This window comes from Fonticula alba (genome assembly GCF_000388065.1).
Source record: "Fonticula alba strain ATCC 38817 unplaced genomic scaffold supercont2.4, whole genome shotgun sequence".
Lineage (NCBI taxonomy): Eukaryota > Rotosphaerida > Fonticulaceae > Fonticula > Fonticula alba.
This window is the reverse complement of record NW_009242974.1, coordinates 1,815,927-1,831,104: the sequence shown is the minus strand read 5'-3', so window position 1 is coordinate 1,831,104 and position 15,178 is coordinate 1,815,927. Positions and strand designations below refer to the sequence as shown.

The window sequence follows — 15,178 nt, the reverse complement described above, 5'->3', positions numbered from 1 at the left end:
GGGGGGGGGGGGGGGGGGGGGGGGGGAGGACAAACAGCCTCTTCAGGCAGTATTCCGCTTCAGGGCCACGCGCCCCTGTCCCTCGAAAGGGCATCTTTGCCAGCTGGCTCCCCCCCGGCGGGCGGGCGCATTTGACCTTCCCGTTAGCGTTGCAACGCCCCGGGTGAGGCTTCCCCGAGACATGCCCACTCGCACATGTGCTGGGCCATGGGGCCGGTGCCGCCAACAGAGTCCCGGGGAAGGGAGCAATACGGTCAGGCCCGCCATGTCGGCCCTCGCCCGGGAGCCAGAGTGCCTCGTGCTGGGCATCCGGGCCGCCATTCTGCCGAAGCACGGACCGGAGACCCATCCGACGAGCAGCCGGGCGTCGCCGGCCTGGTGCTGGCGCGCTCTTCCAGAAGAGACAACACCCGGCGGCCAGGCCCCTGAGGGGGTTCCCGCTGGCTGCCTTCGCCTCGCTCTTCGCTCGTAAGAGCCTCGGCGGCATTCGGTCACCCCGCGTACGTGGTTGTCCCTGCCCTCCTCTTGTGCTCCGTGCTCGGCCCGGCATGCCCCCTTGTCGGGGCCACCGGGACGACGTAAGGGTGCCCCCCCCTCGGAGCTCCGCGCGCGGATATTTGTTGTCTCGGGAAGAGCGGACAGACATCTCTGCTCGTTTAGCTCAGTGGTAGAGCGCCAGTCTAGTAAACTGGAGGTCGGGTGTTCGATCCACCCAATGAGCACCATACTTTTTGTCCTCCTGGGGAGGGCTGGACAGCCTCATGTGCGTGTTCCCCTCTCTCTCCTTCTCTCCTCTCTTCTTCTCTCCTCTCTCTTATTTCTTCTCTCTTGTTTCTTCTCGCTCTCTCTCTCCTTCTCTCCTATCTCTTGTTTATTCTATCGCTCTCTTGCTCTCGCTCTCTCTCTCTCTCTCCCTCTCTCTTGTTTCTTCTCTCTTGTTTCTTCTCGCTCTCTCTCTCTCCTTCTCTCCTCTCTTCTTCTCTCCTCTCTCTTGTTTCTTCTCGCTCTCTCTCTCTCCTTCTCTCTCTCCCCTTCTCTCTCTCTCCTTCTCTCCTCTCTCTCTCTCTCTCTCTCTCTCTCGCTCCCTCTCTCCCCCTCTCTCTGCTGTGCCCCGAAAAGGGCTTATCCCCCACGATCCTTCCCAGTGGTACGGGATCCACCCATCGTCAGGAGCCTGCAGGCAGGGTGAACGCGACGCCTCCATGAAATCCGGTGCTATCCATGCAGGGGGGTACCTCCCTCATGATGGGGATTGCCGAGTCGTTCCTGGGGACCCGCTCCGGTCCGTTTGTCCGATGGAGCACAACGGTGCCTGCTTGGAGCCCTTGATCCTGGACGACGATCATGCCATTTGCTGGCAGCGGGGCCGGGACCCTTCCCCGCACCCCGGCCTGGCCGCCCGCCGCCGGACTGATCCCCCTGCCGATGCCTTGAAGCCAGCCCTCGTCATGAGGTCGGGCGTGAGGCCCGGATCTGGACAACGCCGCATGGCCCAGTCTTGCATGGCGGGCGCGACTCCGGCGGCCCGTGCCCCGGCCCGGCGAAGCATCGACAGCCGGCGTCTTTCCGGCGGCGGATCCAACCCCAGTCGCGCGAGACCGGCCCGTAAGGCCGCCATCCGGCCCTGACACCCGCGCCTGGCAAAAGGGAACGAGGCGGCTGCGGATGGTCGGCTGGACCCCTCCTTCGAGCCGCGGATCGGCCTGCCGGTGAACAACCGCCGACCCGCCACCCGGCGACCACTCACCACCCCCGTGCCCATCCATCTGGCAGGTTGCCCGTCAAGGCCGTCCGCGCTCCGTGCTCCCGCGCCCGCCCCCGGGTTCCTTTCGCCCCCGAGGGGCACTTGTGGCCATGTGTGTGGTCCCCAGTTGCATGGTGGATACCCGGTGCATTTCTCCGCATCCGGCTGGTCACCGCGATGACAAGGTGCAGCCGCATGCGAATCGCGCCCCTTTGCCATGGGTCGGCCCGCGTGCACATCATCCCCATGATGCCTGATTCCAATCGAGCGCTCGCCATCGGGCCCTCCCGCCCTGCCCGCCTCACGGACCAGGCTGACCATCTTACGCAAGGTGCTCCCGGGCTCGTCCGAGCGGCGCCCATGCCGGCTCGGTCTCCGGCCGAGCACGCTGCCAGAGATGCGCGCGCGCGCCGCCTCCATCGCGGGAAGTGACCTCCCCTTCGCCGACGTGGTGCTCCGCTCCCAGGCATATGTGCCCGGGCCCCGGTGCCTGATGGCCCCCTTGCATCCCACCCACCTCGACCTTCCAAGCAAGAATGGCACGGACGCGGTCGAAAGCGGCCCGGCATTGCCGATCGACCGGCTCTCCGTCCCCCCCCCAACGGACCTCGCCCCCTCGGCCACTTGCCATCTGGCACCCGATGGGTGACCGTCCTCGCGGGGATTTACCCCGGGCCCCTTCCATAGGTGGCCCACTCATCCGGAGGCGCATGGGGACTCGCGCCGGTGCTGCGGCCTCTTTGTCCGGGTTTTGGTGGGGGGCCGGTGCCCCGCTCTTCGAGCCGCGGGCCAAAAAAGATGCGTCGACCGGGAATCGAACCCGGGTCTACCGCGTGGCAGGCGGCAATTCTACCACTAAACCATCGACGCCCGAAGGAGGAAAGTCCATCATACTCCCGGCTACTTGAGGCATGTCGCCTTGGCGAAGCTGGCCCCGAGGCGTGGCACGCTCCTCCCCGGGAGGCCCATTTCCCGGCCCCGGACCGGGGAGAAAAGGGAACACAACCAGCAAGCAGGCAGGCCCTCTTTCGCCGCCGTAGCGCAGGACCCCAGGTCAGGGTCTTCAGACACACAGGCACCAGCCTGGCCTGCCTGGACGAATGCCAGGCACGGCGCAGGAGACGGGCCGATGCCCGGCCGCGAGGGATGCCGGCTCGCAAGGTGCCGAGGTCGCACACCGGCCCATTGCATTGGCCCCATCCACGGGCAGGGGCAGGGGAGAAGACCCAGGCGGCCATCGCTCCGGGCGACCGTGGCGCTGGCGCGCGGGCCAGCAATGGTCGTGCCGCTGAGTGCCGCGCCGGCAACCGAACCCCCCCAAATTCGATAAACTAAATCGCTCGCTGAGTTACAATGGGCACTTTCCAGCCTCTAGATCAACTTTTGTTATTTGTGAATGGCATTCTTTCGGGGAGCTTCGGTGGGTCGGCTGCAGGGCGTCGTCAGTTCCGGAGGAGCCCAAAGCCGGTGCTGGGAGATGGGCGCAGGGGTGGCATCCCCCGGCCGGCCCCTTGACCAGGGACCGAAGGCCAAAGCACCCCCTTTCAGGAGAGCTTCCCAAAACACCTGAGTCCGACCTGCACATGGCCGTTCTAAGGCTTCCTCCCGAATTTATATTGTCATATATTCCCCGCTCGCTTTCTCGCACGCCCCAGCCCAAGTTGCCAGAAGCTCCCTTAGCCGGGTTACATGCCCTGGTCCGGCTCGTTCCCCTTCCCTGCCCGGAGTATGCTTACGGCCGGATTTCCAGTATGCCCTCCACCAAGGCATCCCTCCTCGGGCGTGCGACCGGATCCGTGAGACCCCTGCCTCAGCGGTCCGGGTTCTGATGGCGCCGAACGGCCTGGAGCCGGCGGCAAGTCCGCCCCAAAAAGGACCAACGCTCGGACCCCTCGAGGAGGCTCATTCGCTGGCATCCGCGTCCCGCCGTGGGCCTTGCCCTCGGGCCACACCTCGCAAAGCCACATGAATACGCCGCGCCCATTCTCTGCGCCACCCCCTCTCGCGCGGCCCGCCCGCGCGCCTTCTCTTTCGGCCCCGATTGGCGCGCTCAGTTCCTCCGGGCCTCTCTCGGCCAGATCTCGATGGTTTTTTGGTCGCTGGCCCCGGCCCGGACGAGGCCCGCGGCTTGCCCTCACGGCTTCCTGTCGTTGGCAGCCCGCGACGGTCGATGTCGGGCCGCGCCCGTGCGGCCGCCCCCCCTCGTTCCGGCCCTGAGTCCAGGCGTGGCTCCCACGACGCGCGCGCCCCGGGTTCGCACGCACACCGAGCCCAGGAGCGGCAAAAAGTGTGGATACCCAGAATCGAACTGGGGCCGAGTGGGCCACAACCACTTATACTAACCACTATACGATATCCACATCTCTGCCAAGCACTGGCACATGCGGGGGATTTATCTCAAATTTCCGCCAAACACCGACCAACGTGCACTCTGACCGGTGGACGTCACACGACTGCTCCAGAACCAGCCCCGAGGCGACCGCGCCATGTTCTTCCTCCCCTTTCGCCTCCCTTGGTCTTTTGCCCTGCCCATTGTCCTCTCCACGCCCGGGGATGTCGCCCCCCTCCCCCTCCGTGTGCACCATGGTCTGGCTGTGTCCCTGCCTCTGCAGCGGTCGCTCGCGCCTGGAATGGCTGCCATTCGCTTCCTGGTGCCCGTGTTGCCCACCACCGGGGCCTTTGTCCCGAGGCGGACGGCATTTCCGCCCCCCCAGAAAAAGGGTGCCGCCCAGCCCTCGATAGGTGTCTTCCTCTGGGTGGGGGGGGGGGGGGATCAACACGGCCCCTGGCCCGCGTTGTTCTTGACGTCGGGACGCCCGCCGGCTGGCCCATATACTCCTTTCCCGGAGGCTGAGCATCATCTCCGCGGGTGCCGCCGGTTCACGTGTCAGAGCAGGGCATTTCGGAAGTCACATATTTTCCCTGATCACACTCGGTCCCCAAGCGTTGGCCTGTTTAGCTCAGTTGGTAGAGCATGGGACTCTTAATCCCAGGGTCGTGGGTTCGAGCCCCACAGTGGGCTTACCGCTCTTCCTTTTTTGCGACGCGCGCCCGCGAGTTGGCCGACCCCGATAGTAGGGATCTCGCTCCAACCGCGCGTGCGCGCGCGGGGCCCCTTGTCCCGGGGGGCGCCGTTCTTCCCCCGCACCGCAGATCGGCCCACCGTGTGACGGGCTCACCGCATCCCCCTCCCCGCCCCCCCGGGAGGGAAGAGGCCGTGAGAGAGTCACACACGGCCGGCACCCCCCGCGTGTGCCTCCCCTCTCGTCGAGTCGCTTGTCCCGCGCCTTTTCGGCCCGCCACCTCCCACGGGTCCCGGCCGGGCGAGAACCCAGAAGAGCCAGCTCCCCCTCCTCCGCCTCCTGTTTTTTTTTTGCCGCCACCCCCCCCCCCCCCCCCCCGCGCGTCCCTTCCCCTCTCGCTCGTTCTCCCTTGCCGCATGCCCCAGACCGGCGCCCCCGACCACGGGCCGGCCGCCGGGCCCACCAGCTACCCGGAATGCGTTCTCTCGGGCACGGCGGTCTGGGACGCCAGCTGGTGCCTCGGGGCCGCGGTCGACACCTGCCTCCTGCCGTTGGCTGCCTTGCCGGCTCGCCTGCTGCCGGAGTCCCTGCTGCCGGTGCTCGAGGCGGCCCTGGCCGCCGCCGGCGACGACAGCGGCGCCGCCCCAGCAGACCCTTTGGCCGCCACCCCGGGCCCGGTGGACCTGCCCATGCTGGTGGCCGTGGTGCTGTGGCCCGGGGCCGGGACCCGATCGCTCTTCCGCGTGCGGGCCTGTCCCCGCAGCCCGGTCGCCCTGGCCCATGGCCCCCCCTCCCACTGCCCGGTCCTCTTGCCGGAGTGGCCTTTCGCCCGGGCCGGCCTGGCCCACGGTGCCCCGGTCCAAATCCGCCTCTACCCCGCCTCCCAGGTGTTTGACCACACCTTCCGGGAGCCGGCCACCGACGGGCCGGCCCCCGAGACCGCCGGCGCTCAGCTGCCCGGGCTCTGGCTCCGCCAGGACGCCGGGAATCCCCAGCTCCTGGGCCCCTTCGAGACCGGGGTCTTTTCCCGCCAGGCCACCGGCGCCGGCTCCTGGACTCAGGCCCAGCGCGCCCAGCTCCGCGTGGCGCTCAGCCACCGGCCGGTCTGCATCGGCCCGGGCAGCCTGCTGGCCGTGCGGGCCGACGACTTGGTCCCGGGCTCCGCCGGTCGGGGCCGATCGGCCGCGGTGGCGGCCGATCTCTCGGTCCCGGACAGCCGGGCTCTCTTCCTCTTCGGCGCCGACTGGGAGGGCCTGGCGCAGCCCGGGCCGGACTTCCACACCGGCGATTGGCTCGTGCGCCTCGGGGCCGAGAAGCGCCCCGGCCGGTCCATCGCCCAGCTGACCGACGAACTGGCCGCCCTCACCCTGCAAGAGGATCACGCCGAGGGCGACACGCCCGAGCACCCGCCCGAGGAGCTGCCACCGGCCCACGACGGCAGCCACAACCGGGCTGACGCGCCGGAGGCCGAGACGGAGGATGACGATGATGACGATGCCCTCGGCGTCGAGGACGCCGATGACCCGCTTGAGGCCGATCTCCTCGACGAGCTGGACACACTTGAGGAGGAGGACCCGGTCGACCCCTCGCTCGATCCGGGCCAGCAGCTCATCCATCACCGTCGCCGCCGTCGCCGCCGCCGCCGCCGCCGCCGCGACCGCCTCTTGGAGCTCTACGCCTCCGGGCCGCGGGTCACCTGGACCCCGGCCACGTATGCCATGTCCCCGGTCGTCGGGGACTTTGCCTGGGCCTCCGGCTCGCCGGGGGCCAGCCCGCCGGGCGCATCGGCCGGGGTCGTCCCTCGCACGGACATGGCCTGTGTGCTGGCCGCCACCGCCAGGGCGTATGTCCATGCATTGCGCGAGCGCACCTCGCCCGACACCGCGCCGCTGGTCGCCTGCGTCAACCTCTGCGGCCCGACCGATGCCGGCCGCTCGGTGGCCCTTGGCCAGGCCGCTCGGCGCGTGCTCAGCACCCCGGCCGGCCAGGCAATCCTCCGTGGCCAGGCCTTCGGTGCCCCAGCCGGCGCCGATGCCGACGCCCCCGCCCCGGAGAAGCCTCCCGCCGCCGCCTTTCTGCTCAATGCCCTGACCGCCTCGCCGTCGTGCGTTCTCCGGGTCCTCCGGGCCGCGCGGACCGCCGCCCCGGCGCTCATCCTCCTTGATGACGCGCACCTCCTGCCGGCCGGGGCCCTCCGGCTGCTCGATCAATTCCTGGCAACCGGCGCCCGGCCCGAGACCCAGGCCTCGGGGCCCGCTTCGGCCGCGGTGGCCCGCCCGGGCGCCGCGCCTCCGACCGAGGCCCTCCCAATGCCCCTGTGGCCGGCCTCCTCTCCGAGTGTCGCCCAGGGTCCCGAGGACACGGATGCCCCCACGGCCGACGCGCCCGCCGCCTCCCGGCCCCCGGGCTTGGTCCTGATTCTGGCCACCTCCACGGATGACACGTGTGATGCCCTCCCCCGGGGCCTCCGCCGCTTCGTCATCAACGTCCCGAAGCCCCGCGCGTATGTCTTCTCCTTCTTTCTTCCCTTTGACCAGGCCCGCCCACTCCTCCTCCCCCCCTCCTCCCCCGCGCTGACGTGCCGGCCCCCTTCGCTCCCCTTCTTCAGGCCCGTGTTGGCCAGCTGGCTGCTCCGCTGCCCGGGCCCGGTGGCAGCCCTGTCCCGGGCACCGGGCCTGGCGCCCGATGTGGCCATCCTCACCAAGGACCTGGCCGGGGCCGCGGCGGCTGCCGAGCTTGGCTGGCGCCCGGCACACCTGTTCCTCGGCCGGCTGTCGGATGCGGTGGCCACCTTCGGCGCCCGGCATCCCGCGCCGCCGGGCCCCGGCTCCCCCGAGTGGCATGCCCTGGCGCACATGGCCCGGCAGCTGTTGCGTGAGCTGGCCAGTCGTGCTGGCCAGCCGCACGGCCTCACCACGGTGGCCGCCCTGGTGGCCGCCACCGAAGACCTCCTCCAGCAGGGGGCACTGCAGCCAGCCGCCCGGGGCCCCTCGGCCGCCACCCCCGGGGCCGGCTTCCATGCCGAGCGCCGGCGCCTGAGCCAGCTGATCCAGATGTTTGCCTCGCCGGCGCCCGGCCCCGAGGGGGGCTCCGGCGCCGAGGGGCTTGCCCAAGCCGCGCGGCCGACTTCCGGCCTGCTGCTCTTCGGCCCGCCAGGCTGCGGCAAGAGCCATGTGCGACCCTGCCTTTGGTCCTCCCGGGCCCCTCGTGGCCTTCCCGTGCTAACCCATCTCCCTTTTCCTCCCCCCCCCCCCCCCCTCCCCGCCGTGCAGATGGTCCGGGAAATGGTCGAATCCGCCGCCCTACCGGTCGCCTATGTCAAGGTGTACGTATCCCCCTCGCCTCTTCCTTTCTCCACTCGGCGCCTGCATCTCGCCTGTCCTCCTGCTTCTCTCGCCCTTCTCGACGCCCATTCACATGGCTGATCTCCGCCGGGTGGCCGCAGGTCCGACTGGCTCTCGCCCTATGTCGGACAGACGGAAGCCAACTGTCGGGCTTCCTTTCGCCGACTCCGCCAAGCGCATCCCCTGTCCATCTTGGTGATCGATGCGCTGGACGCCATCGGCCGGCGCCGAGCTGGCATGGGACCCGGCAGCGCGGACGCCGGGGATGCCCTGGCCAGCACCCGGTCCCGGCTGGTGGCCCAGCTGCTGACCGAGCTCGATGGGCTCGGGTCGCAGGATCTCCTCGGCCGCCACCCGGACCGTGGCCACCAGGGCAAAGTCCTCGTCATTGGTCTCACCTGCCGCCCGGATCTCATTGACGATGCCCTCCTGCGCCCGGGTACGTGCCGAGTCTGTCATCCCTCGGTGCCGCCTGCCATCTCTGGGCACACGCACGCACGCACGCACGCACGCACGCACGCACGCACGCACGCACGCACGCACGCACGCACGCACGCACGCACACACGCACACACGGAGCCCCACATGGCCAATTCCCCCCTCTCTTTTTTTTGCTTCTAACCCATCTCACTTGCCCCTTACTCCGCCCTTGCACCGCTTCTCCCTCTGTGCAGGCCGGCTGGATGCGCACATCCACATCCCCCTGCCGTGCATTCACGACCGTCGAGAGGTCCTCCGGCACACTTTGCGTGCTGTGGCCCCAGTCCCCGGCATCGACGCCCCCGATGCCTCGTGCCACTGCCGGGCGCCAACCCCCGCCCCTGGCGGCTTTCTCACACCGCCGTCCTTCTTCCCGCGCCCGGCCTCGCTGGAGGGGCCGATCTCGGCCGAGTGGGCGGACCACTGGGCCACCGCCTCAGATGGCTGGACCACCGGCGATGTGGTTCTGCTGGTTCGGTGCGATGGAGCCATGTTTTTGTCACGCACACACACACACACACACACACGCTGGCTCCGCTCTTTAGAATGCCCCTTCCCCCTCCCCTCCTGCCTCCCCTTTTCCCTGCTACTTTTCGCCCACCTCTGACTCGCACCTTTGACGTAGAAACGCCGCTCGCATGGCCATCCGCGAGGGCGCCGCCAGCCTGACCATCCTCCATGTGGAGCAAACCCTGGGTGACATGCGTCGTCAGCGGCAGGTGCTCCTCCCGGCCGCTGGCGGCAGCTCGGCCACCGGGCCCGGTAGCCACGGGCACCGGTCGCGCTTCTCCGACAGCCGACCAACGCGCGAACGCCCACCTCGCGGCCGCGACACCGACCATCGCCCGGCCGCCAACACCCGCCTGGTTACCGTTTCCCCGGTCAGCCGCTTCACCAATGCCTGCAGCCGCTTCGAGCGGGCCTCCCTACAGACAGGCTAGACCGTGGGCCTGTCGCGGCTTCCCCCTCCCCCTCCCCACACGAACACCCAAATATAGACCATGCAATGCCATGTCCCCGCCCTCCCTGGGGTGAAAGCCCGGGTGGCTAGCTGCAACGGAGCCACAGGGGCACCCAACAGGCTGATGTATTGCATAATGCCATTGAGCGCCAAAGAGGGCAGGGGGGGGGGGGGGGGGGGGGTCCATGTGCTATCCCACGGCAACGCTCGCCGACGCGCTAGTCACCACCTTGACCAGGAGCAGCACAAAGTACCAGCTCACCCCGCCGATGATGAAGAAGACCACCACTGGCAGGAAGGCAGGCGCCGGACGCCGAAGCGGATCATTGGAGGACATGCTGCCCATGAGCATATTCCAGGCTGGCAAAGCATGGCCAACACGGTGTGAGTGTCAGGGGGCGAGCGCAAGAGGAGGAAGAGAAGGAGGAGGAGGGCAAAGGGAGTGCCGAGACCCGCTCGATGGTGGCCACATCACACACGCACCGCGGATCACCCGGCTGTGGGCCATCCAAAGGAGGGAGCTGTGGCGCCGGTGGAGGCTGGCCTCCACGCGGCTCAAAGTCTCCAAGTGCATTTGCAGCGCATCCCTCAGCTCATCCGCCCGGGACATGCACACCTGCAGCTCGTAATCCAGCTGCTGCGAGGCGAAGGACAAGTCCGGCAGGTCGTCGCCATCGGCCGAGTCCAGCGCGGCTGCCACATCGCCCATCAGCCCACTGAGTCCTGACATCAGGTAGCTTTGCAGTGGCCCCGGCAGGGCATTCGAGTGTCCCAGCGACCGAGCCAGCAGCAGATGCGCCCGTGGGATGAGCCCCGCACGCAGGTGCGACTCCAGGGCCTTGAACTCGAAGGCTCGCTCCTCCAGCGAAGCCGAGGCAATGGAGAGGGCCCGTTCATGTGCCAGAGCCAGGTCCTGCGGGCCACGCAGCCGCGCGCAGACACGCGCAGACACGCGCAGACACGTGCAGACACGCACAGACACGCACAGACACGCGCAGACACGCGCAGACACGCGCAGACACGCGCAGACACGCGCACAGATACACGCAAGCCCCGCGAGGACAGTTGAAACGGGTTAATCTTTCGCGAAATGACAAAACCAACGGTGCACCATCAACCCCCCCGGCAGGCGGGGGCAGGGAGGAAAAGCAGGGCGTTCCGGCCGTACCTCGACCCGGCGGACCGAGTGGAGAAACCGCGATTCGGACAGCCGCGCCGCTCGGGCCAGTTCGTGGAACTCCCCGGACAGGCCACCCAGAAGCTGACCATTGGCCCCGGCATCGGCCCCGCCGGCAACAAGATCCCCAGACACAGAGCCACCGGCCCCGGAAGACCCGGCAGCCGAGTCGCCATTGCCAGCGCCGGGCCCGGCCCCGGCAGCGGCTCCCCCACCGGCGGCCCGGCGGTTGTGCTTGAAGTGCGGGTAGGACCCGGGGACCCGTCGAAGCCCATCGACAGTGATCTGCAACGATGATTGGATACCACTCATGCCGCGGAGGAAGTTCTTGCGCGAGCCGCCAGCCTGCCCGGTACCGGCAGAGCTCGGGCCACTGGGCGTCTCCGGAGTCGACCCGGCGCCCGAGCCATCTCCCACGACAGAGGCATCCTTCTGCACACGGGCGAGCCCCAACGAGCCACTGGTTAGAGGGGGAAGGAAAGCATGACACCAAAGGGATGCCAAAAAAAAGGGGGGGGGACACCGAGGCCCAGCAAAGGAAGCGGCCTCAGCAGCAGGAAGGCAGGGCCGCGAGGGGGCAGAAGAAAAGCCCAAAAAACATACCCGGCCCCCGAGGACACGCCGGCCAAAGTGCCGCGAGGAGGCCGACGAGCCGGCCCGGCTGTCATCCGAAGTCGGGGCATCGGCCGCCCCGCCGCCAAGCAGGGCGCTGGACGTGTCGATCGGATGGAGACTCGGCCGGGTGGCCGACCCGCCGGAGGCGGCCAGCCCACCGGCACCTCCGCCGCCGACCAACCCGCCAGGCACCCGCGGCGCCGGCTGGCTGAGGCTGTTGAGATACGTGTTGGAGCAGATGGTCATCGACGTGGTACTGGCCCAGAAGGGGCAGTACCCGGCGGCGGGGCCTCCACTGAAGGCACTGTCATCCAGCCGGATGAACCCGGACCCCCGGGAGTCGGCCATGCGCGACGAGGAAAAGGGCATCCCGGCCAGGGCCCCGCGGGTAACCTGCTTCACGGGGTTGGAAAAGAGCTTCTCGAAACTGGAAGGCTGCTCGGTCCCCGGGGCAAAGGAGCCCCCACCGCTTGCCAGGTCCTCCGGGTCCAGCGCGGCGATCGAATGGTGCCCGGCGCCGGGGGCAATCCCACTGGCGCCGGCGCCAGCAAGATCAGCCCCAGGGGTCCCTTGCGAGGGGGCATGGCCGCCGGGCCCGGTTCCGCCAGCAGCCCCGCCCACCCGGCCCTCCCAGAGGGCACGCATGCGCGGCGGCAAATTCGGCCGAGAAAGCAGCTGCGACAAATCGAAGGTCGGATACAGGGCCAACGCCGCCAAGTCCAATCCGGCCCCGATTTCCGGGTCGCCGGTGAAGAAGGATGCCCCGGCGGCCGGGGCCACCTCCGGCGCCTCGACTCGCAAAGCACCCTGCACCACCTGCTGCAGGACCAGCTGCTCGATGGAAGCGGAGGTAAACACCGCCGACGCGCTCAGAGGCCCCCCGCCGGTGGCCGTGGTCCCAAGAGCACCGGCCGTGCCACTGGTGCCAGCGGTGGCGGTAGCGGTGGGGGCGCCGCCGCCGCCGCCGCCGCCACCCATGCCCCCGGACGAGGGGATACTCGCCGGCCCGGCATCGTCACCGGTGTCCAGCGACCCCAGCATCGGCGCCGAGGGGACCGGCGACAAGTCCATCCCCATGGGGGCATCCGCTCCATCGCGTACGACGCTGGCCCCGGTTCCCGGCACGCCGAAAGACCCGGCCCGCTGGAGGATTCCCGGGCGCGATCCCGGGCCACTTGACTCGAAGGACGTCGGCAGGTTGGACGTGGACAGGATCAGCGTCTTCGGGTTGAGGGTCAGCTGCCGGGCAAGCTCGCTCTGGATGGGGGCCAGGAGCTGCAGCAGCCCGGGCGTGATGAGGCCCGATGCGTGGGGAGGCTGATCGAAGTGCCGGGCAGCGCTGTCCTGCGCAAAGTGTCGCCTCACGCCATAGGGATCACCGGCCAGCTGGTGAAGCTGGAATTGCCGGACCGCGCGAACAAACTCCGGCGCACTGGAAAAGGGGTCCTTCGGGACCTGGAAGCAGCGGACCGAGTCAGAGCGCTGGCAGCAGGCGAGAGGGAGCATCAGAAGGAGGAAGCGAGGGAACGCACCGAAAATCCATGAAGGCTGAGAATATGCCGAACCGTGCACACGGTCGACAGAATATGTGTGATGATTTGCCGAAGAAGCAGGCTTTCATCCGTGGCCTGAAGGAATGCCCGGAGCAGCAAGGGGGGGGGGGGGGGAAGGCCAGGCCAGGCCAGGGACACAGAAGGAGAACTCGTTAGAGCGTGCCAATGGGCCCAGGCCGGCACGGAGCAAATGACAGGAAGGGTGTCAGCGCGCACCAAGCCGCGCGGCTGCGAGTCGCGCTTGATAAACACCACGAGGTACAGCTTCAAGGCCAGGACCGTCTGATCGCAGAGGAGCCCATCGCGCAACTGAGCGAAGGAGGGATCCCGCCAGCGGATGAGGAAGCGCTGATGCAACACTTCCGGATCCTCGTCAAACATGTGGCCCTCGGGGTCCGGGGAGGTGCTGCCACTTCCGGGAGCCGCGCTGCCACCGCCATTCCCGCCGGCCGAGGCCTTGCCCCGGGGGAAGAGGAAGCTCGGCGAGGAGCGTTGATTCGGGGGGACCAAGAACCCGCACAGGGCCAAGCCCGTCTGTGCCAGTCGGATCAGCTCCACCACCGAGAAAGAGTACGGGACCAGGGGCGAAATCAAGTACAGCGCATTGAACTTCTCGATGGCCTCGCTGCATTGGACACCCCGGCCAGGCCCCCCTCCCAGGGGAGAGGCAAAGACCCATGTCAGCGCCAGCATCGCAGGCCCAGGCAAGTGAAAGCGAACCCGGCCCAGTCGAAGACAACGCACCGGTGGTGGACAATGGACACGGCCGTCCGACCGGTGAAGCCGGCCCTCTTGAGGTTGATGCTGATGACAATCCGGGCCAGGGAGGAGTCATAATCGCCATTCGGGACGTGAATCAGATTCAGGGTTGGCGGGAAGTGATTCATGCGGGCAATTCCCACAACACCCTCATCCGTCTTCCAAAGGAGTGGGGGGGGGAGGGAGGGGGGGGGGGATGGGGGAGGGCACGGTGGAAAGGGGAAAGTCCCATGCCGCATGGGGAAGAGATGGGGCAGGCAGTGTCAGCAGGCAGTGCAACAAGGATCCAAGATGAGGCAAGCCGGCACCCAGGGGACGAGGCTATGGCCAAGATCGTACAGGAATCTGCAGGATGAAGCGCGCCGCCAAGTCCGGGAAGCAGCTGTGAATGTCCTGTGCCTGGATGGCCCGCGGAGCGGCGTCCGGCGATCCGAGAACCGCCATTGGCGCTAGCGAGGTCAGGAAAACCACATCCGCGGTGTTGTCGGTCTGAACCAGCAATGTGTTGAGAAAGCGCCGCCGATCGGTGAGCCTGCACGGGGGGAAAGCACACCAGCAGGGGGAGTTAGCCAGGGGAAGCCGACAGATCGAGGGCACCACCACGCCGCCCCCGGGGCCCGGACGCACCATTGCTCGACAACATTCAACTGGTAACCGGCCAGCTGGACAACCGGCTGGGCCACGCAATACTGGAGGTCCTGGCGCGTGATGTGATTCCAGGCGGCCAGGCGCCCGACCTTCAGGCGCTCCGGCAGGAGGAAGACCTTTTGGCCGGGGCCGGCCGGTCGGTCCCGGGGACCGGAGCCGCTGCCGGCCCCCGGCCCCGTGTCAAACACCGCCCGGCCAGAAGCCGCCGACCCGGGGCCCAGAGGCGGCAGGAAAGAAAAGTCCGTCGAGGAAGGGGGCGCTGCGAGAGTGCCACCACCGTTGCCGCCGCCGCCGCCGCCGCCGCCGCCGCCGCCGCCGCCGCCGCCGCCGCCACCACTACCACCACCCGGATGACTTGGGTAGCCGCCGCTCCCACTGCCGCCCTGGCCATACCCATGGCCAGTGGCCGCCGCTGCGGCCTGCTTGCGCTTCTGCGAGTGCAGCGACAGTGGCGTCCGGTGATTGGATATCCGCTCCAGCAGGGAGGGGGTGGCCTTGAGCGTCGGCGAGCCGGCCGCCGGCCCAGTCACCGAGGGCGACAGGGTCGGCGTCACGGCCTCCCAGTCAGAAAGACTGGGAGTCTGAGGGCCAGACATCGGGGAGAATGGATGCGAGAGAGAGAGAGAGGGGGGGGGGGAGGCAAGAGCTTGCGCGAGAGGCGTCACAACAGATGCCGAAAGCAAAAGGCAAAGGGGAAACCGCCCGGGCAAGGGATGATCGGCGGCGCGAAATGGCAAGGAAGGGAGCTGGAGTCGAGGGGTGATGCCGGGGTCTTGCCGGCCTCACCGTCGGATCGCGGCTGTTTTTTCCCCCAGGCCGCTTCGGGGGGAGGAAAAATGCGCCCGCGCGAACGCGCACCAGTACATGCCCCCCC

At 68.5% G+C, this 15,178-nt stretch overlaps 3 protein-coding genes and 4 non-coding genes across 7 annotated transcripts; 4 read left to right on the top strand and 3 right to left on the bottom strand.

Annotated features, from left to right (window-relative positions):
* The first annotated feature begins 650 nt into the window (after positions 1-650).
* H696_02933 lies at positions 651-722 on the top strand. The gene has a single exon. It is a non-coding gene; the product is annotated as a tRNA-Thr (tRNA).
* A 573-nt stretch (positions 723-1,295) lies between these two features.
* On the top strand, positions 1,296-1,628 carry H696_02932 (hypothetical protein; the record flags this gene model as incomplete). The annotated part of the gene is made up of 1 exon (XM_009496825.1): positions 1,296-1,628. The coding sequence occupies one exon, from the start codon at positions 1,296-1,298 to the stop codon at positions 1,626-1,628; it is 333 nt and encodes a 110-aa protein (XP_009495100.1).
* A 915-nt stretch (positions 1,629-2,543) lies between these two features.
* Positions 2,544-2,614, bottom strand: H696_02931. The gene has a single exon. It is a non-coding gene; the product is annotated as a tRNA-Gly (tRNA).
* A 1,418-nt stretch (positions 2,615-4,032) lies between these two features.
* Positions 4,033-4,104, bottom strand: H696_02930. Its single transcript has one exon. It is a non-coding gene; the product is annotated as a tRNA-His (tRNA).
* A 589-nt stretch (positions 4,105-4,693) lies between these two features.
* H696_02929 lies at positions 4,694-4,766 on the top strand. The gene has a single exon. It is a non-coding gene; the product is annotated as a tRNA-Lys (tRNA).
* Positions 4,767-5,183: 417 nt separating this feature from the next.
* H696_02928 (hypothetical protein) lies at positions 5,184-9,603 on the top strand (the record flags this gene model as incomplete). The annotated part of the gene is made up of 6 exons (XM_009496824.1): positions 5,184-7,270; positions 7,376-7,940; positions 8,040-8,092; positions 8,213-8,550; positions 8,786-9,068; positions 9,217-9,603. The coding sequence occupies 6 exons, from the start codon at positions 5,184-5,186 to the stop codon at positions 9,530-9,532; spliced, it is 3,642 nt and encodes a 1,213-aa protein (XP_009495099.1). The 3' UTR covers positions 9,533-9,603.
* Positions 9,604-9,742: 139 nt separating this feature from the next.
* H696_02927 (hypothetical protein) lies at positions 9,743-14,900 on the bottom strand (the record flags this gene model as incomplete). The annotated part of the gene is made up of 9 exons (XM_009496823.1): positions 9,743-9,912; positions 10,036-10,465; positions 10,721-11,161; positions 11,333-12,799; positions 12,877-12,972; positions 13,114-13,522; positions 13,642-13,814; positions 13,996-14,188; positions 14,284-14,900. The coding sequence occupies 9 exons, from the start codon at positions 14,898-14,900 to the stop codon at positions 9,743-9,745; spliced, it is 3,996 nt and encodes a 1,331-aa protein (XP_009495098.1).
* Between the last annotated feature and the right edge of the window lie 278 nt (positions 14,901-15,178).